Source organism: Limulus polyphemus, unplaced genomic scaffold (genome assembly GCF_000517525.1).
Source record: "Limulus polyphemus unplaced genomic scaffold, Limulus_polyphemus-2.1.2 Scaffold1477, whole genome shotgun sequence".
Classification (NCBI taxonomy): domain Eukaryota; kingdom Metazoa; phylum Arthropoda; class Merostomata; order Xiphosura; family Limulidae; genus Limulus; species Limulus polyphemus.
Genome location: NW_013667087.1, coordinates 3,688 through 19,711, shown reverse-complemented (window position 1 = coordinate 19,711; position 16,024 = coordinate 3,688). Strand labels below are relative to the sequence as shown.

Genomic DNA, 16,024 nt, shown 5'->3' with positions numbered 1-16,024 from the left:
AAAAAAAAAAAGTGGTCTACCATAAAAACACTTAATGTACAATGTGAATGGTAAAAAAGAAACTAAATTTGGCCATACTGTTGCCTTAACTAAAATATTAGTTCATGACTAATTTCATTAAACTGTTCCATGAACCCAAGTAAGACATTAATCACTAAATGAACTTTTAATGTATAAATAACTTTCCTGCTACTCAACTGAATCAAATTAGTTTTTAAACTTTTGTATACCAGTTTCATATCTCCTAAATATTTAGTGCTCTTATGCAGCTGTTCTGAAATCTTCTATTCAGATCTTAAAGTAGCTAGCCCATAATGTTATGGGTAGATTTTAAAATATGAATTTCTTTGCAGGTAATGCTATGGTGAAAGGACTGGCAAATGTTCAGGAGCTGTACATCACTACTACTGAACCTGAGCATCTTCCACCATACACAAACGGAGAAATTAAACAACAGATTGAACATGAACAAAAGGAAATCCATGCTGTATTACAGGACTTTGATAATCTGGTTTTCAAATCAAAAGATCAGGAAATTACTGGTATGAGTTAACAGAATATTGTACAGTGTGTCTGTCTTAAACCAACTCCTTGTACTTTAACTTAATTAACCCTGATATTCTTAGCTTGCTTAAGTACCTCATTATTCCTAAAGTTGATAAACTTTTCATATTTATTACAGATAATCAATTAATGCCTTAAATCTGCTCGTACTTGAATAGCATTCATAAACTAATATTACCACTCCAATATTCTAATTATAAACTCAAGCACTTGAAATTGTATTAAATACTTGTTTAAATGTTTTCAGGTAATATAAAGTTCACAAAACCAGTTGCAGCTGAAAGGGCCGAAATTGGGCACATTGTGAATGATGTCATTTTGAATGGTATTCCAATAACCAGGCTACGTGACTTTACCTTGAAGACTGAAGGTTACCAGGAGATAACTGGAAACATTGTTTTTGACAAAATATGGGTTGACAAGCTATATGTTGACAACTTGTTAAATGGCATAAATATGAGTGGTATGTTTTTTAACTTTTTTAAGCATGTGCTAAAATTACCTGCATATCAATATTATTAATATGGGTAATACTAAATTTTTTAAACCATCTAAACCAAAGCTTGTCATAGTTATTTTTGTTTTCCCTTCTGGTGATTTTAATTAAAGTGTTTGTTTTATTCAGACCTACTACTTCTACATGGAAACCAAACAATTACTGGTAACTTGAAGTTTCACAACGTTATTTTGGATACTGACCTCTTTATTGGAAGTGGATACACTTTAAATAATGTAGACCCTAGAAGCTGGGTTACAACAAACCATCCCCAGACTATTGGTGGTGTAAAAACATTAAAATCTCTAAATGTGCACGAAAACTTGGATGTCAGAACCACTACTAATGGAGTGAGTATAACATTAATTTGGATCTTTTCTATTAGATATTTACAGAAACTAATGTAAAATGAAAGGGTGCTATATTTTATTTTATTAACCATATACCACTACTCCCAAAATGATTAATTTGTTCACTCTTTGATTTTAAATTCTAGTTGTTTACTTTCAATTTGTATAGAAGAAAAGGTTTTTCTTTTTATTGTGGAGAGTTCTTAAAGATGCAATTTTTTTTTTAACTCGTATCCTGAAGTTTTTTGGTTTTTTTAATATCTGAACAATTATCTTCAACAGCATGACCTGTCTGAGATTGCTAGAAGAGCAGTTCGTTTAGATAAGGAACAAGTCATCACTGGTCAAATAAAATTTGAAGCACCCCTCCATGTGGATGGTGATATGTTGATAAATGGTAAAATAAATGGCTATATTGATGTCCAAGCTCTAAAATATGGAACTGTAGACAAGACGAGCGAACAAGAGATACTAGGTTTGTTTCGTAACTTTTGTTTATTTGTACCCATCTCTTAAATTTCATTAATTAAAGCGGAGGAAGAGTAGTACATCTAATAGGTTTTTAATTCTTTCTTTAAAACGTATTGAAATTTAACTTTGTTTTCATGAATTATTTCAATTACCATAATGACAAATGTTGTTGCTAAAACCTGACTAAAATATTTGTCACTCAAATTCCCTGATTAGGGAGTGGGGGAGATAAACATCAAAGTGAACTCTATAATCCATACTTCAGCCTTAACATAATGCCATGATAATTATATAAAAACTCCTTAAAATATTATGCTCTTTAATTTCTTCTTTCTATTAAAGGTGAAAAGGTATTTCTTGCTCCAGTGTATGTGAGTGACAATGTGGAAGTAAATGGTAGGACCAATGGAATAAAACTGGGAACAGAAGTTGTCACAATAAATACCCCACAGACAATTTATGGTAACTTTAAATTTCAAGAATTAGTCTCTTTTGGGGAGAACCTAGAAACTGGATTAGTGAATGGAATAGACTTGAGTGAAGAGGTGGTACTGAAGCATGGTCATCAGGTAGTGAATAGCTTCAAAATATTTAAAGAATCTATAGTTGTGGAGGAAGATATAACCATGGAAGAAGGTATAAAGATAGATGATGTGGACCCTTCAGAATTTGTGAAAAGAATAATTTTGCCAGACAATTTGAATGTAACTGAACCTATTGTTTTTCAAAACCTGGTTATTAATGGAAACCTTTTGGTAAGAGAAGGAATAAATGGCTATCCAATATGGGATCTGAAAGATACTCTATGGTTGAAGAGTGAAGAACAGGTAAATTAACTAAATATGCTATACCTCTGAGGAAATATTCTTATTTTAGTAAATAGATGGCAGCTATTAACTGTTGCTTTTAGTAACATTCTAAATATTGAATTGTACTTGGCTGTTTCCTTGGTAGATGAATTTCAAAAAATAAAAATGATGCATTGCTTTAATAAAATTAAACTTTTGATGTGGAGAAAAGTAACTGCAACTTGCATACTGTTCAAACAGATAATCCCTGTACCTGTAACCTTCCCTGGGACTGTTACTTTTGAAAAAGAACTTTTAGCGGATGCCATCAATGGGTACCATCTTCATGAATTTGTTCACACACATGGTGATGAAGTCATTACAGCAGAAAAAACTTTCACTAATACTGTCTCTGTAGAAGGGGAAATTTCTGTAAAAGATGGAGTGACTTTGAATGGTGTAGATATCTCTGAACTTGAGAAAATTGTAAGTAAATGCTTTTACTAAGCGTGCAGAGTTAAATTGCAGATATTTTTTTTTTTTTCTAATTTTTTGGATAGCACTAACTTTATTCCAATGGCAATTGATATTTTAGCTCATTAAATCTGTAATGTTTTGTGTAATCTTGCTATTCTTAAGTAGCCCAGTAAATAACTTTTAGAAGCTTAAGTTGAGTACTTGCAGATTGTTCGAAACAAAGGAGATTATATCATCCATGGAAGAAAAACTCTAAAATCCTTGGAAGTTAAAGGAGATTTAATAGTCAAAACAACGGTGAACTCTATTGACCTGTCGGAGGATCTAATGTTAACGGACAAGGAACAAGTTGTTACAGGTAAGTTGACATAACTAATGTGCAGTGAAACTAAACCCATTGGTATTAGTTAGCCTGTGTGTGAACTTTGGATGAGAAAATATTTCTGTAATTCATTTAAACTTTATTTGACCAATTTTGGAATAGTTTCTCTCACTGATATCTAAATCAAAAAATCCTTTCCACAGGTCACCTCAAAATGGCTGAGCCCATTATAGTTAAAGGAAACGTCTTTGCTAAAGAAATTCTTGTTGAGGAAACTGTAAATAATGTGGATATCTCTGACTTTGCCTCAAATGTTGTTTTCACTGATGAGCCCTTCAGGAAGCCTATAAGGAACAAAGCATTTGTAAATGGATTTAAAGGTATGATAAACTTTACTTTTATTAGTTTGACCAAACTCTGCAATAATATAAATAAATATATCTTGACTTTCTCTCTGACATGTTTAGATAAATATTTGGGTAACGTGAGGTACATGTGGCTCTCGGATTGTACACTTGCACGTATCCTAATTGAATCTGTCCTTGCTTTTGAGGTGACCATGACTTCAACTACAGTTCTAGGCCATTATCTACAATAAGGAATCTTTCAGCATTGACTATTTAAAATGATCTTATACTTGCTCTTAATTCTGAAACTGAACATGCCAAAACTTGGCTTCTGTTTTTAATTATTTTTACTACTTCAAAGTGCTTTTGGTGGTATTTTGTTTGTTTTGGGAAGAAACAACAACAAAGTATACAAATTCCTTTTCTAAGAATAATGTTTGACTCTTTCAAATAGCAAAGAACATTGAAGCAAAGGGCACAATAGACATGGTGGACATAGATGAATTTGTGAAAAGAGTTGTAACTGTAGACACTCCTCAAAGAATATGGGCTTCTAAAAACTTTACTGGCAATCTCGAATTCAAAGGACAACTGAATTCTACTACAGTCAATGGTCTGAACCTAAGGGACTATGTGGACAGAGTAGTATTCAAAAATAGAGATGAGGTAGTACGTGGTAAAAAAACTATTAAAGGGTGAGTTTCAGATTTTTTTTTCTCCTCTTTTAAAGATATGTGATTTGAACATATTTAGTCTTTAACTAGACTCAAATAATGCTTAACCATGTTTTCACTACTTTATACCTAATTCTTCTGCAGGAGTGTTAACATAGAAGGAAACTTGAATATTGATGGCTACCTCAATGATGTAGATATTCCTAAATTAAAAGGAAAAGCAATGTCCAAAAGCAAACCAAACGATATCACTGCTCCAATGGCTTTTGTAAATAGTGTAGAGATTGGTAAGTAATATTTTGAATGTGTAACTTTTTTTGTGCAGAGGACAGAATAAACTTTCATTCTCAATATTACTATTTCTAATTTGTACCCAAAGTAAAGGCTATGGTAACTTTTTAACAGGACATTTAATAGTTAAGGAGCCTGCTACATTAGATGGAGTAGATCTGCAGGTGCTAGCTTTCTTGGATGAAGATGTTCACTTCACAGACTTCAATAAATTTGATTTGGTAGTGGAATCTCATGACAACATTACTGTTAATGGCCTAGTAAATGGATGTGACCTGGCATGGGTGAGTGCTATAACTTTAAGCAAATGTACAGATATTAAGTATTAGTTAAAGTAGTATTATGGAGATGGGGCCTAGATATTTGTTGACGTAATCTGTTCTTTATTTCAATGAACCAAATTTTTCTTATGGAAGCATTTTTCTCTTCAATAGCTGGCTGAACATGCACTATACTTGAACAAAACTAACAAACCTATAACCGGTAAAAAGAGTTTCCACCATCTTGCTGTAAAAGGAAATGTGCACGTTGCTGGTACTATTAATGGAGTAGACATTCAAGTCTTGGCAGGAAAGATGGTAACAAAATCTGATCGGCAAACAATTACTGGAAAAGTACATTTTCAGAAAGGTCTAGAGGTGAAAGAACTTGTACTGAAAGACCTGGTTAATGGAGTAAACATTAACTTTATTTTCAAAGATGCTGTTAGAAGATCTGTTCCACAAGTGAGTGAACTTTTTACTTTCCTAAAAGATAAATTCTGCATGCTTACTTCTACATTATTTCCTCCTCCTTTTTATAAAGGAGTACTTTAATTGCATACTGAAACTTGGTTCACACTTGTCATTTTCCAGTGGTAACAACTGTATGTAAATGTTGTACTAATAGTATCTAAAGTTTATTTCTAATACTAATGTGAATATTGGCTTTCCATTACCTAAATATCCAAAGATATATGTTTCTTTATCCTGCAGGTGATACAAAGTTCTAAAAAGTTTGCAAATGCTTTGGGACTAGTGGTGAGGCAGACCTTAATGGTGGAGAAAGACCTGAAAGTACTTGAGAAGGTGAATGACGTAGATATCTCTGAACTGAGTAAGATTACAGTACTGAAATATGGGGAACAAGAAATTTATGGAAGGAAGACTCTCTCAAATATAATTATTCGTCAAAATATGTATGTAGGAGGTAAGTTGTCACTTTCTTCTAGACAAAACTCTTCTTAATTATAAAAGATGGAATTCTCTAATCTGGAGCTTATTTGTAATTCTCTGACTTAATCTGTCATTTTGATCTTAAGCTACTTCAATCATTTTTACTACTTCTGACTTGAGCTTTATGTGCAAGAAATTCACTTGTAAATACCACTTTTTTCAGGACGTTTAAATACAATAATGATCCCAGAAGATTTGATTGCTGTGAACACAACAGAAACTATCTATGGTCCAACAGTCTTCCTTGCTCCTATACACGTGGAAGGAAACCTCTTTGTGAGGGGAAAAATTGACAAAACTGATCTCGACTTCCTGCTGGAGAACAGAGTTACTCTCTCTGGTAACGAAGAAATTTATGCTGATTTCACCTTCAAAAGCCAAGTACACTTGAATAGTAAGTAATATAAACTAATTAAGTCTGTTATTTTGGAAAGAGGAATAGATTAGATAAATACTAAAGTAATTTTCAATGCTTGAACTTAAGGTAAATTATTATAGTGAAATGACATTTTGTTAGGTTAACTTAAGATGGTGTTTAACTGTCACTTACTGCTGAACTATGTTTCTCTTAGATCTTGAAGTTGAGAAGATAAATGATGTATTAGTTTCCAGTATTGTGACAAAGACAGGAAATCACATAATCAAAGGCTTCAAGACATTTTCTGAAGACTTGAATATTGGTGGGAGTCTAGAAGTTCGGAGACTTAATGGAATAGATTTGCAATACCTTAATGAACATGTTGTAAGACACAACCGTAGAGAAGTTATTACTGACTTTACAGTGAGTAAAATCAATAGCATTACCTTTCGGTTAATATGAAAATGTAACTTTGGCAAGTAGGGAGAACTTTCTATACAATTAAGGCAATAAACTTGTCTGTGTACATTCTTAAGAGTTGACTTTGATTATAGGTTTTCCATGCACCACTAGAAGTGACTACATCTATTGAAGTGGCAGAAACTGTTAATGAATTGGATATCAGTGAACTGGCAGAATTTTTCTTTTATGAGAGTGACAGATTAAACCAAGAACTACTTGGTATGGAAGAAATTGAAAGTGAACAACACAGAGCACTAAAATACCAGTTTGATGCTCATAAATGTAAGTGAATGTAGTTTTTGAAAAAAGAACTTGTGTTGAATGTTCTTAATTACATTTCTGTGGTAATTCTAGGTTTTTAAAAAAGAATATACACAAATATTGTTAATATTTGAATGAGATACTTTTTTTTTTTTAAATAAAATCACTACCCATGTCTCTAGTATGTAACTTTAGCTAAATATTGCAAGCATTGAAGTGTATATTCAGACAGTTTTACATATATAGTGATATAAGATAGAGGGGGCAAATGAAAATGCTAAAATCTTTTTAGATATGTAACATTCTACTTCAAATCCAGTACTGTGGATAGCTTACTTATTGGTTTACACATTAGTTATCTATCATTGTTGCTTTGAAATGTCTTAACAATATAAATTCAAGAATATTGGTCTTTTATTTTGATTATGATAAAAACCTGTATATCAATGTTTGACTTAAGAATAACATTATTTCAATTTAGATTTAACTGGACTAGTGAACTTGTAGCATATTGATAGCTCCTAATGCAGCTGTAATGGCAAATATTGAGCTAATAATAAATAAATAAATAAATTGCACACTATATCTTCAGATTTACGGTTTGAGTTAAGGTTTCTTTTTTTTTATTTTTTTTTTCTTGGGTGTAGTTAATGCTTGGACTAATGTAAATCTTCTCAATTGTAGATCAAATCTCTGAGTTGGCATACTTTGAATTGGTTCAAGAAATTGATATGGCATCCACCAAGTTCTTTTCAATCCCAATGTACACTTACTATAGGTAAGTTCTTTTGGAATAAGTAAACAAGTGTAATTTTAACTTCAGCCATACTTTAAATTACCATTGTTAAGCTTTGTTTTAGGGAGTAACTTTGCATGAATGAAATGCTTTTCTGACTTTTCCAGGAATGTATACGATATATTTCCCATACATTCACTACTTGCTTGGAGAACAGAGCGCACAAACTGTGACTTTTCCGAGGATTACTGCTGTGAGGTCTCGACTACCTTCATGTTTAATGTTGCTGCTAATGGAACACTCTCCTTAAGCAGTGGTCCAATAGAAAAAAGAATTTTCCCTTTTATTTTCCATAGCTCTGTATCCAATCTTGAATACACCTTATGGACAAACACCACTAGTAGCAGGAAACGGTAAGTCCATATTCTATGTACTGTAGAAACAACTCTTCAAAAGTATGTATCCTTCTTTTTAAATGCATGGGTTCTAGTCTTAATAAATTTTAATTTCTTTGACTGAATAACTAGTTTTAAACAATTGTTTAAAATATAACTTTGCTTTGGGGTGGGGGAATTTGCATGATAAAGCACTAGTAAATCAATATGTATTCTTTAAATGTTCTAATTACTTTTATCTAGTTGCCATTACGAAGGTATGGAAGAAACTCTCGTTACATCTGTCTATGGAGATTATTGGGAACCTGATCAAGAAGGTTCCTTAAGAATAAGAAATTCCCCTTACGTTTCTGATGCCAAGATCTTCAAAGTGGATGATTTGGTATACCTAGCAGTGGCATTTTCATATGACAAGAAAACAAGTAAGAAATGGTGACTGTTTCCATAAGTATTATTAGTAATGTTAAAAAAAACCAAAAAAAACCCTATTTGCTAAAAGCTTTATAGTACCTACGTAGAAGGGAAGTTTGTAAGCTGTGGACCTAGCTTCCTAAATTTACATTAGTTACTTTAGAATTTTATGAATGTTTAAGGATTGTTATAGATTTTTTGAATATATTCAAAACGTAGTAGTCTTATAATATACATATTTCCATACAGATAAATCTGGTAATACTATAATCTACAAACATGACCATCTCTTCAATAAGTGGTCCACCCATCAGGTACTACCTACCTACTATTCTGTGGCCCTGGATCTAGTAATAGTGAGAGATTATGAAAAACCAGTCATTTTGCTTGCTGTTGCTAACAGATTAGCTCCAGAAGGACTATCGGGAAGCTCTACTGTTTACTCATGGAGTTACAACACGCACAAGGTAAGTCTTGGAATACTACTTGGTTACTGGTTTAAAGACTAGAGGATAGATTAAAACAAGTTAATTTGAAGGCTTGTAAATATTGGGAGGTTTAATATAATCAACCAAAGGTACGAGATATTACACTTGTGTAGGTAAATAAGTGCATCTCTAAACCACTTCCTTCAGTTTGTCAAACTTAAAATTAGTACCATCTGCACTGTGTAATTAACATAACTTAAGTTCTGCTAAATATTCTAGATTCATCTTTAAACGTTTTATATATGTAAGAAGGAAAAACAGTATAGTGATAGACCTGGACATTAATTTATTCTGTTATGAAAATTTAACCTGGAAGCAGCCTTCAATAAATTAACTAAAATATCGTACAAATGTATAACTTATCTTCCACAGTATCTAACAAAACTATCCTACATAATTTCAGTTTGAGTTACAGAAGGAAATGCTGACATCCCTCCCAAGTTCAGTTCTTTGGGTTGATACAGGAGACTACTTGTTTGTACTATTTGCCAATGAAAGGACCATGCTCCATCAAAATTACAACTGGAATAATTTGTACCTGGAACCTGTTAATGTGTATCTTTATCATAACCACAACTTTGAGTGGGTCCAGAGTGTTAATGTTAGAGGTGTTCACTCTTTGTCTACATTCAGATTAACAGGTAAGATTTAAGAACTACTTCTTCCTTGGAAGTTGCAGATCTCTAAAGACTGTGGTAGCAAGGTACTAACTTATTTTGTTTTTTCTCCTGTTTAGGTGAAACGTATGTAATGGCAGCTAGCACCCATCTTCAACTTGTATATCTCCTTCAGTGGAGTGGATTTGCAGGCTTTAAAGTAATACAAGAAATCCCAGCACCCGGTGTGGAACATATCCATGTTTATTGGTCAACTAACGAAGACCTGATGATTGCTGTTGCATCTTCCACTGGGCATACTAAGATTCTAAAGGCAGTAATTCGTGGTACAGCTGTAACTCCAATAGAAGGCCATCCAAGATACATGGCACGAGAGTACTTCACTAATGTTTCTTATTTTAATAACTTATTGCTGAAACCTTAATATATTAAGAACTAACCTTGCTTGGACTTTTGCATCATAAGATAAACAATGCTTATCCCACAAGCAACTCTTGTACGACTAATTTATAAATTTTGTTTTTGTATGTATATAACTGTTACAAATAAATAGTTGCATCTTTTTTTTTTTCATAATGACTCCTAGCCTCAAACAGAGTAACACTGATGTCCAAAGCACTACAAATCCATATCAATTCATAACTAAGCAGCTTATTCAAACTTGATCTACTACCATCCTGTGCAGACTGATGACTAATTTTTATTTGATGGACATACCCAACTATACAACAATCTCATTTTACAAATAAAAATGGTGTTAAAACAAATTATTTTTATACTTTGAGGACTAATAACTGAGACTGTAATATGACAAAATTTGAAGCTAAATTTATTTTGGTCTATAGCAACATCTAAAACTCCTGCTGTTATAAATGAGGTTCTTGTAAGCTCTCTTATAGAAGTCTTAATTGGACATTCGAAGCAATGTACAAAAATAGAAAATATTTCTTATTTTCACCAGTTATTGAAAACTAACTTAATTGTCAAAAAGTAAACTCATTTGACTTATATCAAAAGCAAACTTCATTGTTGGTGTACTTCCTTGTTATAACTTGTGGGTTGAAACATCTGGTTGAGGACCTTCCCACCTCTCTTCTGGAGGGAGGGAGGAAAGAAATTTGTAGGTGAAGAATTTTGTCATAATTCTACTCTATACAATTTTAATAACATCTTAAACTATCCCCATTCTCTTGAATATAACTTTAAATGATCAAAGTAAGATTAAATGCCAATAAAGATAATGGTAGCTTTTAAATGCTGCTATTTAAAACATGATGGTAAAACCTATGTTTAAGTTCTCTTATGGATGTAATAAACATTCCTAAAAATTGATGCTTGAAATACTACAGTAAAAAGATATTGTAAAAGAACTTGCCCATGATATGAGCAAGAAGCTCCATCCGATCGCAGCCAAAAAATACTTCGGGTTTTTCTTTAAGGTGGGCAACAATTGTTGGAGCTCCAAAAGCCTGTAACAAATTGAATATTTCAACTAGTTCTAAATGTAGCATACCATTTTTTTTAATGCTTTTCATATCTTTCTACACTATGTTGGGTTTAATGACAATGATACAAAAAAATTAATAAACCTTAATTTTATTTACTAAAGCTACTTTTATGATAGAATTAGTCTTACTCCATATTGTAGAGCTTTTTTAGTGAACTCTGTAAGCCTGTCTTTGGTTTCCTGTGCAGCAATACGAGCTAATGAATCTTGAAGAACATTATCATTTAGTCTTGCTTCTTTGCCAGCCTGTAAAATGTAAAAATGAGTGTTATACCCATATATCTTTCTTTCATAAATTATCTGTAACTAGTGAACTTAATTTGCTGAAAAACCAGAAAGAAAAAAAATTCAAATCTTACCTGTTCAAAGCTTTCAAGTTTAGTTATATCTTGATGCTGGAAAGAAAGATTGTATAACTAGATTGTGATATTCAGTACCCTGATGCAGTACTACCACGTTGCATATCTACAACTTTTTTGTAACTTAATTGGGTATACAAAGAATATTTGTGATAGAAATGAACGACATCATTAAATGGTTTAATACAGATACATGTATGCTTACTTTCCTTTTATGAACTTACTAACAGGATCTGTGTAAGTTTATATACCAATATTTGAGGAATGTTTTAACAAACTACTAAAGCTGGGCAATTGGTGGAATTTGTTAATTGTCAAGTTCATTAATAAACTACAGTCAACTAAGCACTTATTCACACTGAAACTTGGATAGTTTGAAAACTACTAATAATTGGAAAAAACTAATTTTAATTAACTGATTAATTTCGTAAGTCGTAACATTACTTTATTAAGCTAAACAATCTAGAGTTAAATGAGAATATTGAGAAATCATAACAGCAGTATTTTAATTACTTGGATAGAGTAATGAAAAGCACCAATTTTGATTAGTTGTGCTACTAACTGATGTTTGTAGGTAATCGATTAATTATTTGGCTCTACAAGCTACTACTTTTTATTAGGCTGTGGAAAAAAATACAGGTGTCAAATGCTCTGAAAAACAAAAGCCTATTTTTCAATATTTTGGTGAAATCGCTACTCTACCTAAATAAATATATGTTTACAAAAGTTATTATATATATATATATATATGGAACTCCAAATTTAATGAGATTATGCAGCTACAGCATAATTTACATGTAACTGCATCATCAAAGATGAGTAGTGGAATCGGTAAAGTCAAATTTAGGTGTTATCCAGTTTATAACTTTTGACTTCTGTATTTCTTGTTGCTTAAAAAGTGATTCCTGCTAGTTAGACTTATTAATGGCCCATCAAAAGATCTCAAAAGTGTTTTTTGTTATTTCTTAAAACTTTGTTTAATTATTGTTGGTGACGAGATTGCATTAGTTACATTTAAAATTTCCTTAAATTTTGCTGTTTAATTGTTTTTAATTTACGTAAGGGTTGCATAATTTTAAGTTTTGCCACATAACTGACATAATCTTAACTTTTCTGCTGCACAAAACAAGACTCTATTTTTGATATATGCAAACTTCTCGTTTCCATCTTCTTTTGTCAATGTATTTCTAACATTTATAAGTAATTTTATAATGACTCTTAAAGTGGGACTTTCTGATCTGAGATGTATGGAATTTTAACCAATATAGAAATGGGGAGAAGAAATGTGTTTGTATGATTGAAGAAACTGTTTCATCAATTCATTGCCAAGCAGTATGTAACTTTGTAGTGGAAGTGGGGGAAACCATTTTAGAAATTAAATTGTTAATAACAGTATCAAAGGAGGTAAAAAACAAATGGAACTTTCCATATTTCAATTTAGCAAACATCACAATGATGATTATGACTGAGTAAATTTGTCAATTAACTGAAGTAAAACTGGCATACAATTAATTAATAAATAGTTATGGAAAACAAATGATGGTATGGAGGTCAACTATAGTTCTGTTACTTTCTATAAACCAGTTTTTTGTGTTCATATACTCATTTTCAATTAGCTGTGTGTACTTTTAATTTCACATATTATTTGGCTCAAGTGTGTTTCTTTTTAGACTGTATCTTCAAATACAATTGAGTATTGTGCTTGAACTTTTTAACAAACCGTTTGGAATACTCTTGTCCACAAGACTCTAGACAGTCTTTCAGTAAACTCAGGATTTTTCATGTCCACAGCTGTCAGAAATCGCTGAGCAGAGAGTGACCCTTTTTTAAACATCACATCAAATATGTCCTGAAATGTAATAACTTTAAATGTGTGAGCAATAATAACATTTTGTTTCTCATAGATAAGTGATATGAAATAGGTTTATATATATATATATATATTTAAATATAAAACTAGTTAGTTACTAATAAGAATAGTTTTTTATGCTACTCTAAACAGGAAAGTAAAGGTCTCTGTAATGGAAATCCCATCATATAACTTCTAAAACAAAAAGTTGAAGTTAACAATAAGTGGACCTAATTAGAAAGAATTTGTTTTTGAAAATGATGAAGTGAACTTAATAGTAATGACCTCCACTGAAGGAAAGATAAGATCTCATGCACTTTGTAAAACAAAATACTTTCTTAAATATTTCTCTGAAGTACCTCAAAGAAGACTAAAAAAAAAGAGGGATAATGTAACAGGTATTGTGGCAGGAGAATTACTTAATATACGTAGTATTCAGAGTTGACATTAAAATTTGAATATCTTAGAAATAGTTGAATAACATTAGAAAAGACACTGAACTATTTTTAATCATTTCCAAAACATTAGTAAATCTAACAACATCCACTATTAAATATAAATATTGTAATTGTCAGTGTGTTTTATTTCTAACACATACTTCTGGTAGATATATTGGAACTTTGTAGAATTCTCGAAGTCTGCTAAGATCTGCTATCATGTAACTTGCTTTGTTAGGAACCATTGCAGGAGCATGGTTTCCTAATAAAAATATAACACATAAAAAGTATGATGTGAAACTGTTTTACCATATATATTTCATATATAACTACACTTACTTTTTAGATGTTCCAAAAACTAAAATAATACAAGTGGAAGAGCTAAGCATTTTTTTTTTACTGTTGAATTTCATTTACTTACTTACCAATGGTACAATTTACTTCATATATTTGGATGGATACATTATGACTCTTTGCATTAGGCTCACTTTATTTTTGCTAAAGACACATGATTTGTGTTGTTGTTATTTTACTACCTTCAAGCTAGTTTCTTCATTTTGTGAATAAACATTTCTGACAAGGTATACATTATTTCCAACAGTACTTAAGTTTTTCCTTGCTTACTAATGCTTTACCACATATATTAGTTTTTAAATTTCTCAATATAGTGTTTGTAGAATTTTTAACACTATTTCATTATTTAACGTTTGAAAACAGTCCGAATTACAATACTTTTAAGATTTCTTCATAATTTGCAAAAGAAAAATTCACAACAAATATTAGTAAAAATTACAAGCTCAGACAAAATTGTTTGATAGTTCACTTGTAGTTATAGTATCATATATACACTTTTTAGTCCTAAGGAAAACACCTAAAATACAAAATTGGTTTGGGTTACAAAAACAGCTTGCATATAAATAGCTTAAATTCTTGAACACCCACCAGTTTCTTTCATAATTCCCCCAAGAAAAAACGGCTTCAATGAAAGGGTTACATTCCACCTGGTCTTGTATCTACACAATGTCTGGTTGAAAATATAACTGTTTTTATAAGTTTAACTAGTACTATAAAAAACACAAAATTAATTTTTAATTAACCCATCTTATGACAATAGATTTAGAACAACTTGCCTTGAACTTAGGTATACTTCAAATTATATTAAAGAACACAATGAATTATGTTTTTGTATACATATATACACATACATGGAAAGATATAGGTATTGAGAAAGAAAGAAAAACAGCACCCAATAATTTAAACAATTTGAAAATTAATGTGTGAAATAAAAGACAATTTCATACAAATAATAATTAAATTTCTTTTATGTAATTTACTAGACCAATGTAGGCTAGAAAAGCTAAAATGATTGAAATAACAAAATTGGTGGAAGTTTATGAATTTTATCATGTATACACCTGTCATCTTATCAAATGTAGGTTTGAAAAATTCTGATCAAAACTGTATATAGTATAACTATATTGCCGTTATGGGTGTTATTTTTGCAGGTAGTTTGTATGAAACTTTCATAAGTTTACGTTTTAAATACAGTTTGATTTATCTCTTCTGCGGAACAAATACGTCAGTCACGTGAACTGTGACTTACACAAGCGCTATATTATATCATGCCTATGTTAATAATGTAACATATCTAGTAGTACGAGTACACATTGAGATTTAACACAACGAATGTAATACATTCGCAAGAAAGACTGACACAGTTCAAGAAAATGTGGTTCAAAAGGGCAAGAAAATTTAAGCATAAATTATACCTCAAAAGCTATCCATGAATACGGGGAAATCACATCATAAAATAATTCTATTAGAACTGGTCTCGTCATTATAACTGTAAAGTTAAATTTAGCTTTTTAAAAGGATCAAAGTTCTGTACTCCTTATAACGTAGCGCCAGTACAATGCTTATCTATATATATAAAAAAAGAGGAAGTTTGTTTATTTTGTTCGCCATAGGAAACCAAATGGTTGAACATAAAAATTTTAAAATAACTTCATAATAACAAGTTTTTTTTTTTTACAAGAAATTTAATGGTGCTATTTATTTTGTATTTGGTGTAGTATTTAATGACGAAATTAACAATTAATGATTATTGCGCCATTTTTGTAATAAACATACTGTTACGTCTCCGTTCGTTA

The 16,024-nt window shown here is 31.2% G+C and overlaps 3 protein-coding genes across 4 annotated transcripts; 2 read left to right on the top strand and 1 right to left on the bottom strand.

Annotated features, from left to right (window-relative positions):
- The first annotated feature begins 3,826 nt into the window (after positions 1-3,826).
- On the top strand, positions 3,827-6,127 carry LOC111086841. Of its 2 annotated transcripts, XM_022391354.1 has the most exons (3): positions 3,827-4,510; positions 4,634-5,505; positions 5,755-6,127. In XM_022391354.1, exons 2-3 carry the CDS (start codon positions 5,356-5,358, stop codon positions 6,004-6,006), a joined length of 402 nt encoding a protein of 133 aa, XP_022247062.1. In that variant the 5' UTR covers positions 3,827-4,510; positions 4,634-5,355; the 3' UTR covers positions 6,007-6,127. The 2 variants fall into 2 exon arrangements, with proteins under 2 accessions (XP_022247062.1, XP_022247064.1); XM_022391356.1 differs by lacking the exon at positions 5,755-6,127 and having other exon boundaries at positions 4,634-5,538.
- On the top strand, positions 5,961-10,213 carry LOC111086840. Its single transcript, XM_022391353.1, has 10 exons — positions 5,961-5,968; positions 6,158-6,388; positions 6,567-6,775; positions 6,907-7,096; positions 7,760-7,853; positions 7,979-8,224; positions 8,450-8,628; positions 8,867-9,084; positions 9,509-9,746; positions 9,842-10,213. Exons 2-10 carry the CDS (start codon positions 6,175-6,177, stop codon positions 10,144-10,146), a joined length of 1,893 nt encoding a protein of 630 aa, XP_022247061.1. The 5' UTR covers positions 5,961-5,968; positions 6,158-6,174; the 3' UTR covers positions 10,147-10,213.
- A 189-nt stretch (positions 10,214-10,402) lies between these two features.
- Positions 10,403-15,798, bottom strand: LOC106463766 (glutathione S-transferase kappa 1-like). Its single transcript, XM_013923832.2, has 8 exons — positions 15,644-15,798; positions 14,817-14,898; positions 14,036-14,136; positions 13,309-13,437; positions 11,589-11,624; positions 11,359-11,475; positions 11,098-11,191; positions 10,403-10,817 (listed from the first exon to the last, which is right to left on the bottom strand). The coding sequence occupies exons 1-8, from the start codon at positions 15,710-15,712 to the stop codon at positions 10,768-10,770; spliced, it is 678 nt and encodes a 225-aa protein (XP_013779286.1). The 5' UTR covers positions 15,713-15,798; the 3' UTR covers positions 10,403-10,767.
- Positions 15,799-16,024: the final 226 nt, after the last annotated feature.